Source organism: Gallinula chloropus (assembly GCF_964237585.1).
Source record: "Gallinula chloropus genome assembly, chromosome: 5".
NCBI classification, from domain to species: Eukaryota; Metazoa; Chordata; class Aves; order Gruiformes; family Rallidae; genus Gallinula; species Gallinula chloropus.
In genome coordinates, this window is record NC_140090.1 from 47,094,312 (window position 1) to 47,114,559 (window position 20,248).

The 20,248-nt window shown below is 54.9% G+C and overlaps 1 protein-coding gene across 1 annotated transcript; it reads right to left on the minus strand.

Moving 5' to 3' along the window:
* Positions 1–5,300: 5,300 nt before the first annotated feature.
* Positions 5,301–19,892, minus strand: PALD1 (phosphatase domain containing paladin 1; the record flags this gene model as incomplete). Its single annotated transcript, XM_084265147.1, has 19 exons — positions 5,301–5,482; positions 6,996–7,151; positions 11,315–11,455; positions 11,631–11,702; positions 12,131–12,271; positions 12,613–12,810; positions 13,473–13,652; positions 13,751–13,867; positions 14,473–14,607; positions 14,879–14,974; positions 17,217–17,321; positions 17,417–17,513; positions 17,602–17,750; positions 18,354–18,429; positions 18,583–18,743; positions 18,891–19,055; positions 19,138–19,317; positions 19,497–19,599; positions 19,708–19,892. The coding sequence occupies 19 exons, from the start codon at positions 19,890–19,892 to the stop codon at positions 5,333–5,335; spliced, it is 2,607 nt and encodes an 868-aa protein (XP_084121273.1). The 3' UTR covers positions 5,301–5,332.
* Between the last annotated feature and the right edge of the window lie 356 nt (positions 19,893–20,248).

A 20,248-nucleotide genomic window follows, 5' to 3' on the forward strand; every position in this document is an offset into this window, starting at 1 on the left:
ATTAATTTTTAATCATCCTCCCGCTAAAATTAAGCTTACTGGAGTGTAAATCCAAACCTGATTATTTTTATTGCTTTTTTTTTTTTTTTTGCCTGTTAAAGCCAGCCACTGAGCATTTCCTAGCCCCCCCCCACCCCCCCGACCTCACCCATCCCCTTGGACGATGGTTATCACTTCGGCACAACCCCTGCCAACCTTTGAGCAAGAGAAAAGTTATTCCAAACCTGGGGGGACCACAGTTTATACACACTTCCCTGCATGAAAAGAGCCAGCCCTGATGCTTTGCATGATGCCCCCAAGTTTTGAGGCTTCGAAACAATGGCGGGGAGGGGTGGGGGGTGGGGGTGGGGAGGGGGAGCTAGGAGCCATGCTCAGGGGAAGGAAAGTTTGCAGTGCTCGGAGGTCTGGTATAGCACCTATATGGCTTTTATTTTTAGTTTTCCAACTCCTGGCTCTGCAAGTCATCTTAATTACTATTCCTCAGCTATAAAATGAAACACAGATGCGCTCCCTGTGCATGGCTCCAGCAGCGAGGTTCTGCTAGAGAGGTACATCAGAGAAAGACAACCATGGAAATAGTAATAATATTAATAATAATAATAATAAAAAATAATAGTTTATCTAGTTTTTTTCCTTTTTTTAAAGGGGTGGCCCCATGCCAGCATACGTCATCCCAGCACCTCTTTCACCCCGAGCAGCCAACAACTCCCCCAGAGCTCAGCCCCTTCCCATGTGCCCTCGGGGCTTCAGTAAATAAAGATTACATCAGCCTCCAGCCCCCAAAACGCTGATGGTTAGGGGTGGGGGGCTGGTACCTGAAGAACTGATGGCTGTGGACCTGGGGTACATCTGACATTTCATGTTTAAGTGGAGCTGCCACAGCTGGGTGGAGAAAATGGGGCGGGGAAGGTTTTTGGATTAAATAAAACAGCACAGCCCTGAAGCCCCCGATAGCTGCGGCAGGTTCCCCCCCGCCAGCCACTGTGCCAGTGGAATATTGGCTCCTTGGTGCATTTTCCCCTTCCAAGGCATGAAAAAAACCAAAGACACATGTGAATTTAAGCTTCCCAGGGCTTCTACTCACCCGATGGAAGAGGCAGGGGAGAACAAACGCTGCCCTGCTGCTCCTTTTGCTGCTAAACCTGAGAGGGGTCCCTCTGCCTGGACCCCCATCCAATGGAGAGATGCAGAAAGGGAAGAGCTGGCCAGGAACCATCGTGTTTTGGTCCTCGGTCCTCATTGCACGCCCCACTTCCCCCCGGTGCAGTGAATCTGTGTATGTATTTATCGCACGTATTTACGGTATTATTACAGCCAGGGAATAATTGCTGACAGACAAGCTCCAGCCAAGGCCAAAGGCTGAGCGGCATGAAAGCATGCCCATGCAAGGATTTAGGGGGTACTTCCACTTCCGAGGCAGGCTTTGAACCCCAAACATCCCACAGATCAAGTCATGGGGGTTTTACTCAGCTCCAAATAGTTTTGCCTCGTTATTTCTATTACTATAAATATATTTATTATAAATAATTATGTAATATAAAAATTATAATATTTATATAACTGTTATAATAACATATATATTTATAGTCTATAGGTCTATATTAAAACATGTTTTATTAGGGATTGAAAAGACAGCTGTTATCCCTGTCTGGATAGCAACTACCATTTACTGCTGCCAACGGTTACAGGTTTGTCACATCCCATTACACATAGGTGTTGGGTGGTGTTTGTTTTTTTTTTTTAATTATACTTTATTTGTGACCTTTGCTTTGAGAAAAGAGCGCATGCACAGTACATCTACTGCAGCCATGCACAAAAAAGTTAACCCCCCCACACACACACACCTGGAAAAGGTATACCAGCATACACCGAACACTCAGGGATGGGAAAGCAAATAGAAGCATCAGTAACTACATGCTTACCCATTTAAAAGCTCATCTCTTTAGCCAGTGACAGAACATGGCTATGAAAGTCAGCATTGCCACCTTACCCCCGTGCTGCAGCCAGAGAGAAGGGGGGGGGGAAAGAAAAAGTAATAAAAATTGCTCACCATTTTTATGACAGAGGAGCTGGACTCCAAAACCAGCCAAGAAAAAAAACCCAACCAAAAAAACCACCCCTCTTTGATGATGATCCAGGGTATTTTGGCGTGCAGGAGTAAGCGTCCTTCCTTTGCTCCCTGCTCAGGGCTTCCTTGAGCAGTGTGGCGAGAAACCAATGTTCTGCAAGCAAAAACTGGGGCTACCCCAGAAGAAAAACTACCTCAGAAGAAAAAAAGACAAGCAGAGACACCCAGAGGTGTGAGGATGCTCTATGTCCCCCTCCATGGAAACGAGATGCAGACATATGATGAAGTCTGAGGAAGGTGTCGCACCACCTGCAGCAAGGTTGGATGCTACATCCTCCAGCTGCTGTAGCAGAAAGCCCAGGCAAGAACCTGCATTTCCTGCTCTGATATCCATCCCCAAGGTCTAGCTGGATGGGATTTAAATGTTCACTTAGAACCCCAGATACCCGCAGTTGGATTCCCATGCTCCAAACCCTGAACTAGATGATGGGGAGAGCAGAGAAACGTGAGTGTAACACCATTAACCAGGGGGGTGGGAGGAGAGGGACCCCCAGAAAGCCAGTTGTCATGGAAATCAATGAAATCAATCAATGCAAAAAAGAAAAACCCCACACCAAAACACAAACCAACCTGGGGTAAATAGGACATGGGAGTAATAAAGAGGTAAAGGAAATGAAGGCTTGTTTCACCCACGCTGAGCATCTCCAGTGAAAAGCTGAGACAGCAGCCCCAGCTGATGGAAAACAGCTCTTTTTTTTTGTTTGTTTTAATACCAAAAAAACCCCAAACCCACTCTTCGAGAGGATTTTCGTTAAGTGTTTTAGTCCACAGACCTCCTTGCTGATGCCCCCCTGGGAGGGGAGGGAAATTCCTGGGGTAATATACACCGGCGAGGCTGGTGGACAGCCGCTAATAGCTGCATTTCAAATACATATTTAGGTATTATAGAGAATCTATACATTTGTTATATGGAATATATTCTGCTTTACCCATTATATGTAATAATTATAGACTGTATAGTATATAAACCATATATTGCATACTCCATATCATGCATCATCTGTTAGACACTATATATTGTATCTGTAGTGGATATTTATATACACAATACAGATATTTATATACTGTATTGTATGCTACACATTGTAGGCAGGGCCAAATACCACAGGGGATCTCAACAGCGTGACAGGATCTGGTTAGAACAATGGGAAGAAGTGAAACCACAACCTGAATTGGCAGAAAAATCAATTTACCACAGCAACTGGGATGGGGACTGGGTCACTCAGCACTCCTGAGGACGCATTGGGTTTTTCCCTGGGCAATTCCCTTTCACCCCATGTTGGAATCATAGAATCTTAGGGTTTGGAAGGGACCTCAAGAGATCATCGGGTCCAACCCCACTGCCAAAGCTCCCTAGCACATACTGCACAGGTAGGCGTCCAGGCAGGTCTTGAATATCTCCAGAGATGGAGACTCCACCACCTCCCTGGGCAGCCTGTCCCAGGGCTCTGTCACCCTCACTGTATAAAAGTTCTTCCACATGTTGGTGCGGAACTTCCTGTGCTGCAGCTTGGAGCCATTGCCCCTTGTCCTGTCTCCACAGACCACTGAAAAGGGGCTGGCTGATTCCCTCTGCATCCCATACTTCAGATATTTATAAACTTTAATAAGATCCCCCCTTTAGTCTTCTTTTCTCCAGGCTGAACAGTCCCAGCTCACTCAGCCTTTCCTCATAGGGGAGATGCTCCAGGCCCTTGATCATCTTCATAGCCCTTCTCTGGACTCTCTCCAGGAGATACCTGTCTTTTTTTATATGAGGGAGCCCAGAACTGGACACAATACTCCAGGTAGGGCCTGACCAGGGCAGAGTAGAGGGAAATGGTTTGTTAGGGTGGTGGGAAAACCTTTTGAGCATCAGGCGATGCAAAGCTCTGAGATGACCAAGATTAAAAGCAGCTGGGATTTCCTAAGCAATTAAAAAACCCTGCCTAATTACGTCAGGATTATTAGGCAGGACTCCAAAGGTTGCAAGGGGGGGGGGGGGGGGGGAGGCAGCGGGGAAGGGAAGGGAAGGGAAGGGAAGGGAAGGGAAGGGAAGGGAAGGGAAGGGAAGGGAAGGGAAGGGAAGGGAAGGGAAGGGAAGGGAAGGGAAGGGAAGGGAAGGGAAGGGAAGGGAAGGGAAGGGAAGGGAAGGGAAGGGAAGGGAAGGGAAGGGAAGGGAAGGGAAGGGAAGGGAAGGGAAGGGAAGGGAAGGGAAGGGAAGGGAAGGGAAGGGAAGGGAAGGGAGCAGAGTAGGAGGAGGTTTTGCTTCTTGAGAGCAAGGAGCCCAGGGGTTGTATTTTTAGTAAGGCACATAAACATGCTCTGCGTTAAAAAAAAAGGAGGGGAAAAATAGCTGATGGACAGCCTCTTGCAAATTAGCTGGGTCAACTGGCCAACTGCGTCAGCAGCAAGTTATCCAAACACCAGAATGCCTGGCAAGGGGTGAAACATTTGAACAGGTATTTCTGCATGTAGCAGCAAAAAGTAAGAAAGAAGGAGGGATGCTGGCAGAAGGAACCGACACTCCCATCCCCAGCATCAGGAATGGTGGAAGGAACTGAGCCCCCCTTGGCACCGAAAAGGCAGGTCTGGAGGTGAGGGGAGGGACAACAAGCAGCAGGGATCCCCCATATCTGGCACTGTGGCTGCCCCCCCATGATTAAAAAACCAACAACCCCCAAAGTTGGGAAAAACCAACCAAGATGGCCAAAGCTTAAACTGATGCCAGGCAACAAGTGGCTGGCTCCATGCGTAGCCAGAGCCATGTATCCCTCTGTGCACAGACATGGAGCCATCACATGCAATGTGTATGTGTATGGAGAAGCACACACGTGTACACGGCTCTACTCGCGTAGTTACACTGGTTGAGGGAGGAAGTGAGGAGGGGCTCAAAAGAAATCCAGCATGATCCCACCCCCTGCTGCGGATCCACCAGATCTGGGCATCTCAGCCTCAGATCCAGTCTCAGCCTGCTTGCGATTAAGCACCTGTCGAAAAGGGCTGGGGTTTAACTTAGGTTGGCTTTATTGCGTCCAAAAAAACCAAACAAAAAACACAACACCCCTCCCCCACCCCCCTTCTCAGGCGGTTTTGGGGCTCACCCCTCCCCACACCCCCAGTTTTGGGGAAAAAAATCTTTTTCCTCCCCCTACCCCCCCCCCCCCCCCAAAAAAAAAAAGAGAAAGCAGCAGGAAGAGGGGTTCCCCTCACACACCCCAAACCCTACACAAATTCCCCGCGGAAGGGGCGGGAGGTGCTCCCCTGTGCCTGCCATCGGCCTCGCAGCATGCGCAGGGACTGGCCCTCCAGGCTCTCCAGCTCCGGGAAGCCCAGCTCGTTCAGGACCTCGTAGACCCCCGCCACTGCTGCCACCTGAAAGCAGAGGGAGAAGAGAGATTTAACACTCGCACCCCACTCCCCACATCGCCCAGCATCCTCAGGATGCTTCTGCCACCTCCCAGCGTGTCCTGGCACCCTCCTGCAGTCCCGTGTGTGTGTGTTCCCCAGCTTTGCCACGGTTTATAGGTTTTTATAAGCAGCTTCCTCACTGCGGGGCTCAGGCATGGCAGGGTTTGTTGGCTTTGGCGCCCTCCTGCCAAAAAGCTACAATGGCGCCTTGTTTTTGCTAGAAAACGCAGAGATTATGCAGCGGGGAAGGGGCGTGTTGGGGGTCAAAGGCTCCTTTTATCCAAATGTTAGCTGATTTAACCCCCTCCAGCAACCGGGGTGGGGGGGGTGGGGGGAGGAACACAGACAGGGGGCAGATGTAACCCCATGCACTTGAGGATGCAGCATTTGAGGGTGCTGTGTTTGAGGGTGCCATATTTAAATCCACGCACCCAGCCATCCAGCCAAGAGCGAGCACCAGACATCTCCATCTAAAAGATGGTCCAGCCACTGCCATCCTCCCTGTTCCCAGCACTGCCGGGCAATACAAACACCGGCATAACCAGGGTGCCACGTCAGGGTGGGTACCAGCCATCCACCTCCCTGCCCCCTACACACACACCCTGCCCCCCTGCTCCTTGCTGCGGTCCCTTCCAGCGAGATGGGGCAGCGGAGGGACGGTGAGCAGAGCTGGCAGCTACCGCTTTCATCTCCCGCCCGGCGGATCAAACATGCCAATATGAATTAGCAGAAGCAAACGAAGGGACGAGGGGTTGGTTCCTCCCCCCCCCCCCCAAGGGAAAATGCTGCCTGTTCTGCACCATGCAAACCCAGGGAGAGAAAAACCAAGTCTCTGCCTCACAATGAAAATAATTAACAACAACAAAAAGCAGGGAATACGGAGAACTGGGGTGTGTGGGGGGTGTGTGTGTGTGCCTCACCCAATCCATCTCCCACATTTTCAGCTGACCCCCAATTCTCCCAGCTGCCTGATGCCGGCACCCCTGCTTCCCCAGTGCCATCCACCCCAGGCAGGTGGAGCAGGGATGCTTTTAGTTATTCATTCCTTTCACTCCTGCAACGCATTCGGCCATGATAACATATTTATAATATGCCTCAAAGAGATCAGAGGTGGGTTTGGATGCAAGGAGAGCCAGCCCAGCCAGGCAGAGGGGCCAGAGGACACGGGCTGGTGATCTACCACCACCAGATGTTGCAACCACAACTGGCAGATCAAAATAAAAATGCCTGGAAAACTCAGGAAAGGGCAAGGTCGGGGTGTGGGGGGACACCCCATCCATGTGGTAGGATGCTGCTTGCTTCCAGTGACCTGCCTGGAGAGATGGGAGCTGGCCCCAAGTTAAGGAGCACACCCCCAACAACCATTCAAAAAAAAATCCCACCTAAAATAAAAATGAGGGCATGCTGCTCCCCAGCACCCTGTAAATAATGTGGTGGAGTGAGGTCCTGACGGCAGTTTTGGGAGGGAAAGCCTCACCTCACGCATCCAGAGGCTGAATGGCCGCTGCCAGGAGTCCTTCTTCTCCAGATGCAGGTAGGCATTGAAGAGGATCAGGTAGATGTAGCGCTCCAGGTACTGAAGGCTCCTCAGCTGCAGCGTCCGCGTCTCCTTCTCCTCCTTGCTGGACTTCCCCTGGAAGGAGCAAGAAACCACCTGAAACGGGTACCCGGCTTCAGGAGAGCATCCGAGGGGCAGCTCCAACACTAAGGGTCCACCTCATCCACCACCCGGCTCTCCATCTCAGGTGAGGAAATCCCAAATGTAGCCCCACGCATTGGGCCGCCGCTGACCCCGTTATCCCCCAGAGGAGCCCCGCAAAGCCCACAGCCCTCGCCTGGCCACCAGCCAAGGAAGGAGGACCACTCTGGGGACAAAAATAAGTGCATCCTTCCCGCCCGCTTCCACCAGGGCTTGGCAGCCCAGGCTCTCATTACCTCGTGGTTTCCAGCATATAAAAACTTCCCCTTTACCATATAGGCCTCAAAAAATAGATGAGGGATTGCTAAATACACGGGCTGGGGCGTGCCTAGGAGCCAGGAATAGATGCCTAGGTGCACGCCAGAGCAGAAACCACAAGCTCCTGGGCTGCAAAGCATTTCCTCAGGGTAAAATGTGTCCCTTTCCAACATACCCCAGTTAGATCCAGTCCCAGCCACCAAGGCTGGAGGCCATTGCACCTGCTGCTATATTATATATATTTATATACACACACATATATAGAATTACTATTGTTATTTTAAGAACAGAGGAGCCCTGAAGCAATGACCCATCCCTGCAACCATCAGGAATTAATAAATAAATAAGGAATAAGCAGCCAGCCGGCACAAGAGCCCTAATCCCACAACAAATCCCACTGCAACCCCCCTACCAACCATCCCAATTCTTTGCTGCACTGGCAGAGCCAGCTCACCCTCAAGGACAAGCCTGCTCCACTTTCTCCAGGTCCTTTCCCATGGACATTTCTTGCCACAGAACATGAACGTTTCCACCCAAGGGGTTTGGAAACAGGGGAGGTTGTTTGACCCATTTGTGGCAAGCGGTCCTGCCCTTGGAAAATGCGTCTCCTCTGCATATGTGTGCCAGTATTTGCAGGGAGCAGATCCAATTATCCTACTATTTATCATGTTATTCCATGATCCTATTTATCTTCATTATATCATCCTATTATTTAGCATTTTAATAGTATTATCCTCTTAAAATTTTATTGTCCAATTATTTGTCCCTTTATTACCCCATCATTATATTATATTGAAGCATTTGTGCATGGATCCCCTCGGCCCAGCCAAATCCAATGGGACAGATGGAGCAGCCGGGAGGGAAATGCAAAATGCAGACGGTGACAAAAGGCTTTTCCTGGGGCAGAGGGTGCAGGGGGGGAGCGGGACGGGGGAGCGGATGACTCCCTCCTTATCTCGCTTTCCCACTGGGCTGCCAGGGAGAGCTGGACACGGCTGGCCCGGAAACAGGATACAGTCCAGGAACACCCACGTGTTGGTGGTGACCCACCAAACTCCAGGAAAAGAGGGGCAAGGAGGTCACAGGAATCGTCTTCCCCCCACCTCCAAAAAAAAAAAAAAACCAACCAAACCAACCCAAAACCCACACTGGGAGCAGTGGGGTGATGCTGCTGAGCCTACAGACACAGCGAGCAGGAGCCAGCAGCAAGGCGGGAGATCACTGGAGAGCATCATTATATCCATAAGCAGGCAGCTGCTCTCTTAGGACGTGGATGGGTGGGGGTTCTTTTGGCTCTGCGGCAGCAAAAGCACATGATAAAGTAGGTGGGACTTCCCACCGGACACACAGCCACCCCCCACCAATGCAGAAGGGAAGGAGGGGAATAAAATCAAACGACTCATCCCTAATAATTTCTGCAGATATCCCGTCCCCAGCATCTCAGCCCACAGAGCTCAGGTTCTTCTCTCTTAGACCCCTCTTCCCCCCAAAAAACTCCCCAACAGAGAACCCCACAAAGCAAGAGACAAACACTCAGGGAGCTGCAGAGGTTACTGGGTGATGAAACACTCTGGGTTTGGGTTTTCTTCCCCGGGTCAATCATTTGCAGCCGCTAATTAAAAACAGGGGCTGGCAGGAGCTGCCAGCAAGACCGGTGCTGGTGGGGACACGGGTCGATGCTGCAGCCCAGGCAGGGTCGATGCCGAGCCCTGAGCTCAGCCCTCCCAAGGCTGCAGAAAATAGCTGCACAGCTCCAAACCAACCACCCCAAACATCCCAACTCGAATAAAAATCATCCTTCCCCCCCCTCGTCTTCATCAGCTGCACGCAGGCTCCCACGTAAAACTGGGCTCACAGACTCAGCCGTCTGCAGGATGCCTCCTGCGTGGGCGAGGATGGGTCCCCTTTCCCAGCTTGGAGCAGCTGGAGGAGCTGGGAGCAGAGCGGGACAGACCGGTCCTGCCCTCTGCCGGCTGCGAGCCGCCGGACAGCTGGGATGCGGGATGGGATGTGGGATGCTGGGTGGCACCAGATGGACAAGATGCTGGGTGGGATGCGGGCTGCGACCAGATGGACGAGATGCTGGACGGGATGCAGGGACGGCACGATACGGATGGGATGCAGGGGGGGTGGGATGCAGGGACGGCACGATACGGATGGGATGCAGGGGGGGTGGGATGCAGGGACGGCACGATACGGATGGGATGCAGGGGGGGTGGGATGCAGGGACGGCACGATACGGATGGGATGCAGGGTGGGTGGGATGCAGGGACGGCACGATACGGATGGGATGCAGGGTGGGTGGGATGCAGGGACGGCACGATACGGATGGGATGCAGGGTGGGTGGGATGCAGGGACGGCACGATACGGATGGGATGCAGGGGGGGTGGGATGCAGGGACGGCACGATACGGATGGGATGCAGGGGGGGTGGGATGCAGGGACGGCACGATACGGATGGGATGCAGGGGGGGTGGGATGCAGGGACGGCACGATACGGATGGGATGCAGGGGGGGTGGGATGCAGGGACGGCACGATACGGATGGGATGCAGGGGGGGTGGGATGCAGGGACGGCACGATACGGATGGGATGCAGGGGGGGTGGGATGCAGGGACGGCACGATACGGATGGGATGCAGGGGGGGTGGGATGCAGGGACGGCACGATACGGATGGGATGCAGGGGGGGTGGGATGCAGGGACGGCACGATACGGATGGGATGCAGGGGGGGTGGGATGCAGGGACGGCACGATACGGATGGGATGCAGGGGGGGTGGGATGCAGGGACGGCACGATACGGATGGGATGCAGGGGGGGTGGGATGCAGGGACGGCACGATACGGATGGGATGCAGGGGGGGTGGGATGCAGGGACGGCACGATACGGATGGGATGCAGGGGGGGTGGGATGCAGGGACGGCACGATACGGATGGGATGCAGGGGGGGTGGGATGCAGGGACGGCACGATACGGATGGGATGCAGGGTGGGTGGGATGCAGGGACGGCACGATACGGATGGGATGCAGGGTGGGTGGGATGCAGGGACGGCACGATACGGATGGGATGCAGGGTGGGTGGGATGCAGGGACGGCACGATACGGATGGGATGCGGGGGGGGTGGGATGCAGGGACGGCACGATACGGATGGGATGCGGGGGGGGTGGGATGCAGGGACGGCACGATACGGATGGGATGCAGGGGGGGTGGGATGCAGGGACGGCACGATACGGATGGGATGCAGGGTGGGTGGGATGCAGGGACGGCACGATACGGATGGGATGCAGGGTGGGTGGGATGCAGGGACGGCACGATACGGATGGGATGCAGGGTGGGTGGGATGCAGGGACGGCACGATACGGATGGGATGCGGGGGGGGTGGGATGCAGGGACGGCACGATACGGATGGGATGCAGGGGGGGTGGGATGCAGGGACGGCACGATACGGATGGGATGCAGGGGGGGTGGGATGCAGGGACGGCACGATACGGATGGGATGCAGGGTGGGTGGGATGCAGGGACGGCACGATACGGATGGGATGCAGGGGGGGTGGGATGCAGGGACGGCACGATACAGATGTGGGATGGTGTGGGATGCAGGACTGTGCTAGATAAGTGGGATGCTGGGCAGCACAGGATACAAGATGGCACCAGGTGACCATGACTGAAAGAGCCCTGGCACCTTGCTGGGGACGTGCCAGAAAACTTCAGCCCAAGAAACCATCCAGCTTCAATGGGGCCGGTCCCAGAGCCCAGCTGCAGCCTCCGGGATGGGGTGCAGGGGACACGGGCATCCCCGTGCTGACAGGGAGGAGGAGGAAGACACGCGGGTGCCGCTCACCTGACGGTAGGTGCTAATGATGATTTCTCGGAGGTGGTAGTGCATAGGCGTCATGGTCTCGCTGACAGTGTCCAGGGCCATGTCCACCTCCTTCTTCATCCGGTGACCGTCAGGCAGAAGCTGGACCACTTTCATCACCACCTGGAGCAGGGGCAGATGCAGCAGGGGCTTCACCAGCTGCCTCCTCACCTCAACTCTGCTGCTCTGTCCCTGCCCAGGAGAGGACCCAGCCCCTCCAAACAAGCAGTCATGGCTAAGGTAGCCAGGAAGAGGCTCAGAGGGGGACTCCCAAAACAGAGCCAAGCCCAAAACTCACCTCAAATTCCCCTTTGGTGTACTTGGCATCAGGGACGCTCACAATTTCCTCCTCGCTCATCTCAGGGATGCCCTGGGACAGTCAGAGAGGACCGGGTTGTTATGGGGTTCACAGCCCAATCTGCACTGCCCAACAGCTCAAAAGGAATGCATACCCCCAACCTCAGCCCACTGGGACACCAAACATCCTCCAGCTCTCCTCTTTGCAGGCAGAGAAGCCCAAAATTTTACACCAGCCTGCTATTTGAGGGGGTGCATGTCTCTTCCACACTTTAACCCTTTGTTCTGGGGTGTGAGTGCTTGGGAACAGGGTCCCCAGGGACCTCTCCTGGAGCTCGTTTGGGGCTGGGCGCAGCAAGAGGCCAACAAAGTGGCATTTGCGCCCCTCCCCTCCCCCCCGCCACAGCTCACCCTGGCCCTCCTACAAGCCATGCTGAGCTTCCTCAGCAGCCCCCTGCTCCAGTCTGAACCCCAGGGAGAGCTGCAGACCCCAGTACCCACATTGAAGTGCCAGAGGGTGAGGACAGCGATGACCATGGCTGTTGTGGTCCTGCCCCGGCCACTGGAGCAGTTGAAAACGAAGGCTGCCTGCGAGTCCTCGGCCAGGGCGCTCTTCATCGCCTCCAGCAGCCGGTCAAAGTCCTGCCGGGAGCAAAGCCAGGGCACAGGGTTATGGCTGCAGCTTGTCCTCCCTCACCCACCATGGGGTCCCCCACGTCCAGCAAACTCCTGGCTAAGATCCCCATCTCCCTGCTGCACGCACCGGACCCATCCCAGCAGCCCTTCCTCCATCCCCAGCTGGCTGAAGACACCCAGGGTCTTCCCTACCCAGGGGACCCTCCACTCTCCGGTGAGCTCAGGCATACCACCGCAATCCCGGGGTTGGGTGATACTGAGCACCCAAGCGACTTCCCCCTCCCAGTAGCAGCAGGGATGGGGTGGCAAGGAGGTAGCAGCACTGTCCCGTCCCATCCCCAGGGTACCTGCTCCCTGGGGGCACAGAAGTCGGGGATGGGGATGCGGTGGTAGGTCAGCCCCTGGCAGGCACTCTTCTGCTGGCTGAATATCTCCTGCGGGGTCAGGCAGCTCTTGAACATCTTCATCTGCTTCTCCGCCTCCAGGTACACCTCCAGCCACTTCTGGCACTTCAGCAGGTCACTCTTCAGGGCAGCCTCTAGTTTCTGCAGGTAACGGAGAAGACCCCACTCCCCTTAAGTCTTTTCAGGCTTTGAATTGTTTAATTTCCTAGATGCAGGCTGACATCCCTCTCAAATACCCCATGGACAGCTCAAAGCTCTACACCAGGTCCTGGCCACCGCTCCTGCCCAGGACTGCAGTCCCCCCCTGTGCTCAATGGAAGCCTCAGGAGCATCATCCCACCACCCACAGCATCTCCTCCACGTGGCATTGGAGCTCCTCTGCTGCCTGTCTCCTCTGGGAACAACTGCTCTCCTTTCCCCAGGTGCCTTTTGCCCTCACTTTCCGCACTATAAATCCCTTGGGGCAGGATCCCAGTTTTGCTTTGCCTTCACAAACTCTCATGCAGTGACAGCGAGGTCAGGACAACGCCTCTATTTTGACAGCATGATAAAGAACAGGGTGGGCCTCTTGGCTTTCCGTCAGCTGGGCTGTCTCCAGCCTCCGGTAGATACAGAGGATGCAAGTCAAGCATGGGACCCAATATAACCTCTGCCCCTTATCCCCAAAAGGAAAGAAAAAAAAAGGGAAAAAAACAATCCCCAAAACCCAAGAAGCTCCAGGGAGCGAGGGGCTATCAAAGTCTGCAGGCATCACCAATGAAGACACATAGGACATCAGCCCTCCCTGGTGGGCAAGAGCTCACCTCCAGCTGCTGGGGCGAGGTGGTGGGCACAGGGATCAACTCCTCCAGATGCCCGGGCTCCCGCAGCGTATAGATCTGCTCGTTCCCCTCCAGGACTGCTTCTTCCCGGAGGTTGATCCAAACGATGCGGGCGTGCTTCCTCTTGGTGTCCATCAGGTACTGCAGGACACTCCCCAGCGTCTAAGGGAAAAGGGGAAGCAGGGGGTAGGCAATGGCGATGGGAGGGCCGGGAGCCTGACGCGGGCGACCCCACTCACCGCAGGGTGCGTGGCCCTCACCTTGGAGCTGGGCTGCGCCGTCCCATAGATGGGCATCTTGGGCACACGCCGGAAGTTAGCCACGCTCATCTCCTTGGCTGTGCTCAGCACATCCGGGCAAAAGCGTTCATCCGCCACCTGCAGCGGGGCAAAGCCTGGGCAAGGGGCGCAAACCCTCATCCCCCCACCCCAGCACTGCGACTGCCCCCCTCCCACCCACGGGTTTGCAGGCAGGGTTCCCAGCACACCGCCGCCCCTCACCCATGGTTCCCACTCAGCAGAAGCCCCTGAACCCCTTCTAATGCTGGCAACCCAAGGCCCTAAGGCAGCAGATGCTCTTCTTGCACCAGGCTGCTTTACGGCCTTCCCCTCACCGCCACCGCCCCCCAGGAGCGCCATGAGAGGTGACAGTGCAGCTAAGCTAATGGCATTGGCTCATGGCACGGCATGCTCCGGTATCCTGGTACCCACAGTCTGTGAGGCCATGCACAGCTGGGTCTCCAGCCACATGCCTGCCCTTTCCAAGGGCACCAGCAGGACACGGACCCGAGACCCCGCCACAGAATAGGATCCCCCAACACAGACCTGGAGACCCCAAGGCTCAGCACCTGCCCTACAGCAGTGAAACCTCCTCATTTCTCCACCCCTTTTGCAGGCAAGCATCCCAGGAAGGTGCTGGCTGTTCCCAGGGGATGATGAGAAGCCCCCAGCCCCATCCCTACATCCAGGAGACAGGTACTCACCAGCACTCGCATCCCCTTGGTGACAACGTCCCCCGTGACGGTGAGCTCCGATGAGTTCATCTCCGCCTGCAGTCGGTAGAGCTCAGGGTGCCGACACATCCACCTGCTGAAGCTGAGGGCAAAGCCCAGGGGGTACTGCCGGGGTGGGGGGGGGGGGGCAGGGTTGGGGAAGTCAGGGGGAACGCGCTGTCAGCCTGGGCTCGCACCCCCTGCCTGCATGCAACCCACAACCCCACCAAAAGAGACGGAATTCATTTGGGAAACTCAAGAGGTGGAGGAGACCCCCTTCCATCCCGCTGTGGTGGGGAGCCAAAACAAAATTGGGGGCAAAGGGGTGGGGGGGAGGGGTGGGGAAGAGGAAATGAGGGGGTTTTGGGGGATTGCTTGGGCTTTTTCTTTTGTTTACCTGCTCGTGAAGGTAGTAGTTGAAAGCGATCAAGTAGAAATAGCGTTGGAGGCTCTGCAAAGTCCTCTGGAGGAAATACTCCTTGGTGCTGCTCCCCTGGAAGCAAAGCAAAGGAGGGTGGGATTTGTGATGCCTCGAGGGGGCATGAGGAAAAAGCCCTGCTGCGCACAGCATGCCTGCAGCTGGTCTAGAAGAGAGGCAAGAAGCCAATTGGAAAGAAATCACTTCTAAACGAGAAGCAGGAAGTGGGGGACACACACCAAAACCTTCACTGCCTAATTCGAAATAGGGTGGTATTTTTTGTTTTAAATGAAACATCCAAATTTTCCAGGCATTTCCAAAGGGTTAAACAACCCTTTAAGACATAAATTTCCATTTCAGCTCAATCAAACCCTTCCCTTTGGCCCAAGGACACACTGGGAGCGGCTCCAACCAGACCCAAGGGGCAATGCAGTCCTGGGACGGGGGAAAAATACCCTGTCTGGATCCTCTCAGGGGCAAACATCCCCCCCCCATTTATCTTTAAAGCCACCAGCAAAGGAGCACCCAGCACAAGGTCCATGAGCATCCCTGGAGAGCCCATCAGGACCACCCCCCCCAGCCCAGGATAGGATGGAAAACCCCATACGATGGGGTTATATATGTAACTGGGAGGGAGAGGAAGTCGGCTTGGCTCAGGGGCTGGGTGCATCTCTGACATTAGGTGGATGGCTCGTGAGTATTTACTCGTTCTCCACAAGAGAAATCCATCCTGCTGTCATTTATCAAGAGGCAGGGCCACGGGCTCTGCTCTGGGAAGGGAAAACAAAGCCGTTGAGGACAGAGCTGTGCCAGGTTCCTTCCCCAGCACTTGGGTTCCTGCAATAAAATAAACACCCACCCCGCCCACCCTGCGTCCTTGCTCACAGCAAATCATCCCCTTCAAGTATGGAATTTGATGAAAAAGAGGGGTTTTTTGATGAAAAAAAAAAGAAGGGGGGGGATGTGATCTACTTGTGTTTCAGCTGGGTACCGCAGCAGTCCAGCATCCCACGCCTGCCCCCGCATCACTGGTCCAGCATGAGATCATGCCTCTGGTCCCCAAAATAACCCTTCCTCTCCCCAAAAACGAGCAGCGCTTTGTGGCTCACTCCCCCCCTACGAAGCTGGTTCCTCAATGGAACACACCTCACCCCACACACTGCACCCTCCCTGCACATTTTCCTGGCCCCTCGCCATTGTTTAAACCTGCTCTCGCTCCGCACAGACTTCAGATAAACACATCTCATCCCTAATTTACGGCGGTCCCCTGGCCGTTTGTTTCCCCAGTGTCGATGATGACACAGAGCAGCCTTCCTCAGTGGGGAAGAGCCAGGGAAAAGCTTTGAGGCAGTGGGGAAAACCCCCTGCCCCATGCCCAACCTTTCCCCGCTGTACAAGAGAGCATCTACCATCACTCCAGCAGCACCAAGCATAGCCAGATTCAGCCCAAAAAGGGAAGTGAAACCTAGGGGTTGCCCCTAAATGCCAAAAGGGTGCCAGTAAATGCTTTCCTTCACAGAATCATAGGGGTTGGAAGGGAGCTCCAGAGATCATCAAGTCCAACCCCCCCTGTCAAAGCAGGTTCCCTGGGACAGGTCGCTCAGGGAGGTGAGGGAGGTGTCCAGACGGGTCTTGAATATCTCCAGAGAAGGAGTCTCCACACGCCCCTGGGCAGCCTGTCCCAGTGCCAGTAAATGCTTTCTTTGCCACCTACTTCATCATTTTCATGGCGCTTTCCTGCTCCCCTGGTGAGGATGCCCCCAGGGCCAAGGGGAGACCAAAGCACTTCCCAGCATGGAAAACCACCCCAATGGCTTTTGAAAGCGAAAGGGAAGAACAAAAAAACCCAAATGCTCTACAGATAGGGGAAACTTGACCTTAAGTGACCACGTTTCAGGGAAAACATAAAGGCAACAGTTCCTTCCAGCTCCCAAGGACTTCTACCAGCCATGCTGGTGCAGACTTTCCAATTTTAGAGCAGATGAAATCGGGACATGGGATATTATTTGCCCCTGAGGTCACCTGCCAGAGGCAGTGGCGAAGCCCGAGCAGACAGTTTTCCTCCAAATCTCAGCCAGCTCCGTTTTACAGCTCTTAAACAACCAGGAGGATAAAAAAATAGAAGGGAAAAAAAAAGAAGAAAAAAAGAGAGAGAAAAGCTCCAAAACCTTCCACGTTCTACATCCCTGGGAAATTTCCAGCTCACAGGAAGCTTTGGATTTCCAGAATTTACATTCTTATTACCATGCAGAAACAGCCCGATAAATGACCCAGCACTGGTGGGTTTTGGATCTGAGAGGTCCTCCCACTAACGTACCTGGATCTGATAGTCTTCCCCAATCCCTTCCAGCTTCTTCTTGTACTCGTAGATGGCCTCCTTCATGTCGTGCATCTCGGAGCAGGAGGCGATGGCACTGTCCACCTTGGGAGGAGCAAGCAGAAGGCCCCAGATGGAGCTGGGGGAGTCCAACCTCACCCCTTCGCACCCCACTGGGGTTTTGCCTGCACCCCCTTTACCTCCTCAACCATCTGCTGGCCTTTGGGGACCATCTCGATGAAGGTCTGGATGACCCAAAGCCTGTCCCTGGAAGATGTTTTAGGCAGGTGGAGGGTGCTGGTGCAGGAGAAGAAGGAGAGAGATCACACCAGCCCAGGAGGTCATGAGCATTCCCACCCCAGCCCCAGGGAGCTGCCGTGCTTACTCGGTCTTCTGGCCAGCTCCTCGGTGGTGGTGGAGGACAAGTGTGCCCATAGCCATGGCCAGGTTGGTCCTGCCCACACCAGTCTGGCAGCCGAAGAGTAGCGCCGGTGGGGGTCTACCAGCATCCCTCAGCAGCAGGCTGGGGCTCTCCTAGGAAGGACAGATAAAGGGATGGAGACCACAGGGACATCCAGGAGATCTAGCTCCACCACCACAATGGTTAGGATGGTGGTGATGGCCCTGCCCAAGTACAGGGTGGGGGGATACATGATAGCGTGGATGGGCCAGGACAGCGAAGTGGGCAGCCCATCCACTGCACACACCTGTCCCCCACCCTCTCCAGCCACCGGCAGACATGTTGGCCTGTCCACCCCACTGGAGACATTCCCGCTGCCAGTCCCCAAGCTGCTGAAATGAAAAGCCCCAGGCTATAAAAGGAGAAGCCCTCGCACCAAATCCAAATTGTTCCTCCCAAACCCTGTTTTGGAGAAAGACACCCAGTGCAGGGATGCTGGGAGGGATGGTCACCACGAGGCAGGGTGGGGACAAGCACACAGTTCTCCAGCAGGGCCTACAGCAGGGGCAACAGGATGCAACCGCGAGCACAAGCAACCTCTAATGGGGCAGTGTAAACACGAGACCAGGAGACACTCTCTGGGAGTCACACTCGGTGACGCGGCGTATGCGCTCGAGTGCAGGAGCAAATCCCACCCCAACGTGGCCCCGCCAAGCAGGCGCTCTTCCTTGGCTCACCCTGAGGAAGTGGATGAAAGCATCAAACTGCTCCTCCAAAGGGGCTCCCTCGGTGGGCAGGGGCAGCCGGTGGTACCTGCCGGGCACAGGGACAACCCTTGTTAGGGAGACATGCTGGGCAGGAGGGGGTTCACCCCCACCACGGTGGAGGACATGTGGCTTAAGAGCCCAGCTTGGAAAAGCAAAGCTATGGATCATGCATGGGGAGGAGGAGGAGGAAGGGCAGCACCTGTAGGAAGGTAGGAGGAAGACGGGTCTGCGATAGACCTCCTCTGTCACCTGGATGTCCTCCTCGCACTGCACTCTCACCGTGTGGGGCTCGTCCCGCAAGCGCTCGATGTCATTGTAGACGTAGTAGATGCTTTCGCTCAGCTGCGCAAAGTCGTAGATCTAGCGGAGACAGGGACCACCGTCCAAACCCATGGGCAACCCACCACCTTCCACGGCCCCTCTGCTCATCTTTGAGCTGGGGAGTTTGGGGGGCATGCATGCACCCCATTATTGCTGGGGCGACGACCCCGTCCCAGCCCACCCCACCTCCTTGCGGATGGCCAGCTCCAAGCTCTGCGCCCACAATCCCCGCGGCGGGCGCTGGAGGTTCTCGTGCAGGTTCTCCTTGCCCCGGGGGGTGTAGGACACAAAGTCCCCCTCCAGTCGCAGGAAGACCACAGGTTCCTCACGGACACAGAAGAAGACGCACTCCTGCCAAAGTGGGGAAGAAGCTGCCCAAAACTCTTCCTGTCTTTTTTTCCTTCCACCCGGATGTGTCCACCCTGTCACCAACCTTGTGGCCTTCTCTCTGCAGCTTCTGCAGCACGAGCTTGAAGCCATTGAGGCTGGGCTGCCCCATGCCGAACACAGCGTAACCTCCTTTGGCTTGCCGGAAATTGGGAGCGCCGCAGCTGCCCATAGTGTTCAAGACATCTAATTTGCCATACACATCCCTGACCATGAAATATTTCCCCTGCAAAACAAGATGGGCAGGAGGAAGATGGGGAGTTATGTGGGTTTGAGCAAGAAGGCTTGAGTGCAACCAAGAAAAGTGGGGTGGGGGTTTTTTTTCCCTTGGGGATGTTCAAAATTAGCCCCCGAAAACCCTTCGAGGTCCCCAAACCTCAGGCACGGGGCGGTGGTGAGGCTCACCTGCACAAGGTAGTGTTCCAGCGTGGCCTCGGAAATGCGTCCCACCGTGTAGTTGGCCTTCAGCAGGTCATCATGTATCTGAAATTCCTCCCTGCAGTTGTACCTGCAAAAGGAAAGGGGGGGGGGAATTATTTTTTTAAAAGGAATATTTAGGGAAAAGAGTGTGGAAAAAATAGAGGTGGGGAGCTGTAAAAGGCTGCCGAGGGCTTACGTGATGACCACAGGTGCCACTTTATTTGTGATGATGGACTTGGCCTTGCTGTTGTGGAGCCCCAGGGTCTGGAAGGAGTGGATGCTGAGGGAGCGCTGGTCCTCCATGCTGCCGTCACCTGGTGCTCCACTCTCCGGGGGGGATGCTGAGACTGCCTGCTGTGCCGCGCTGGCCGTCGTACCCATAATCTGCAGGCGGCTGCGCCAGGACGGGAAGGTGGCAGCAACCACAGGGAAAATGAGGAGAGAGATGGAAGGGGGGAGGAAAAGAAGAATTCCTTCCCCCCCCCCCCCCCCCCCCCAGCTACTCCTATTTTTAGGAAGGGAAAAATTGCAGGACAGAAGAAACACTATCCCAACTTTTTCCTTCCCACTCCAGCAAAGGGCTTTCTTCCTCCCTCCATCTGGGGAGGGGGATCTGGCCAAAAAAACTCGCACACTGAGTAAATGTTGCTAAATAGGAAGAGGAGGAAAGGGGGGGGGGGTGTGGGGGGGGGTGTGCATGTGCGTGTGTGTTCACCCCACACAGCAATAAGAGACCC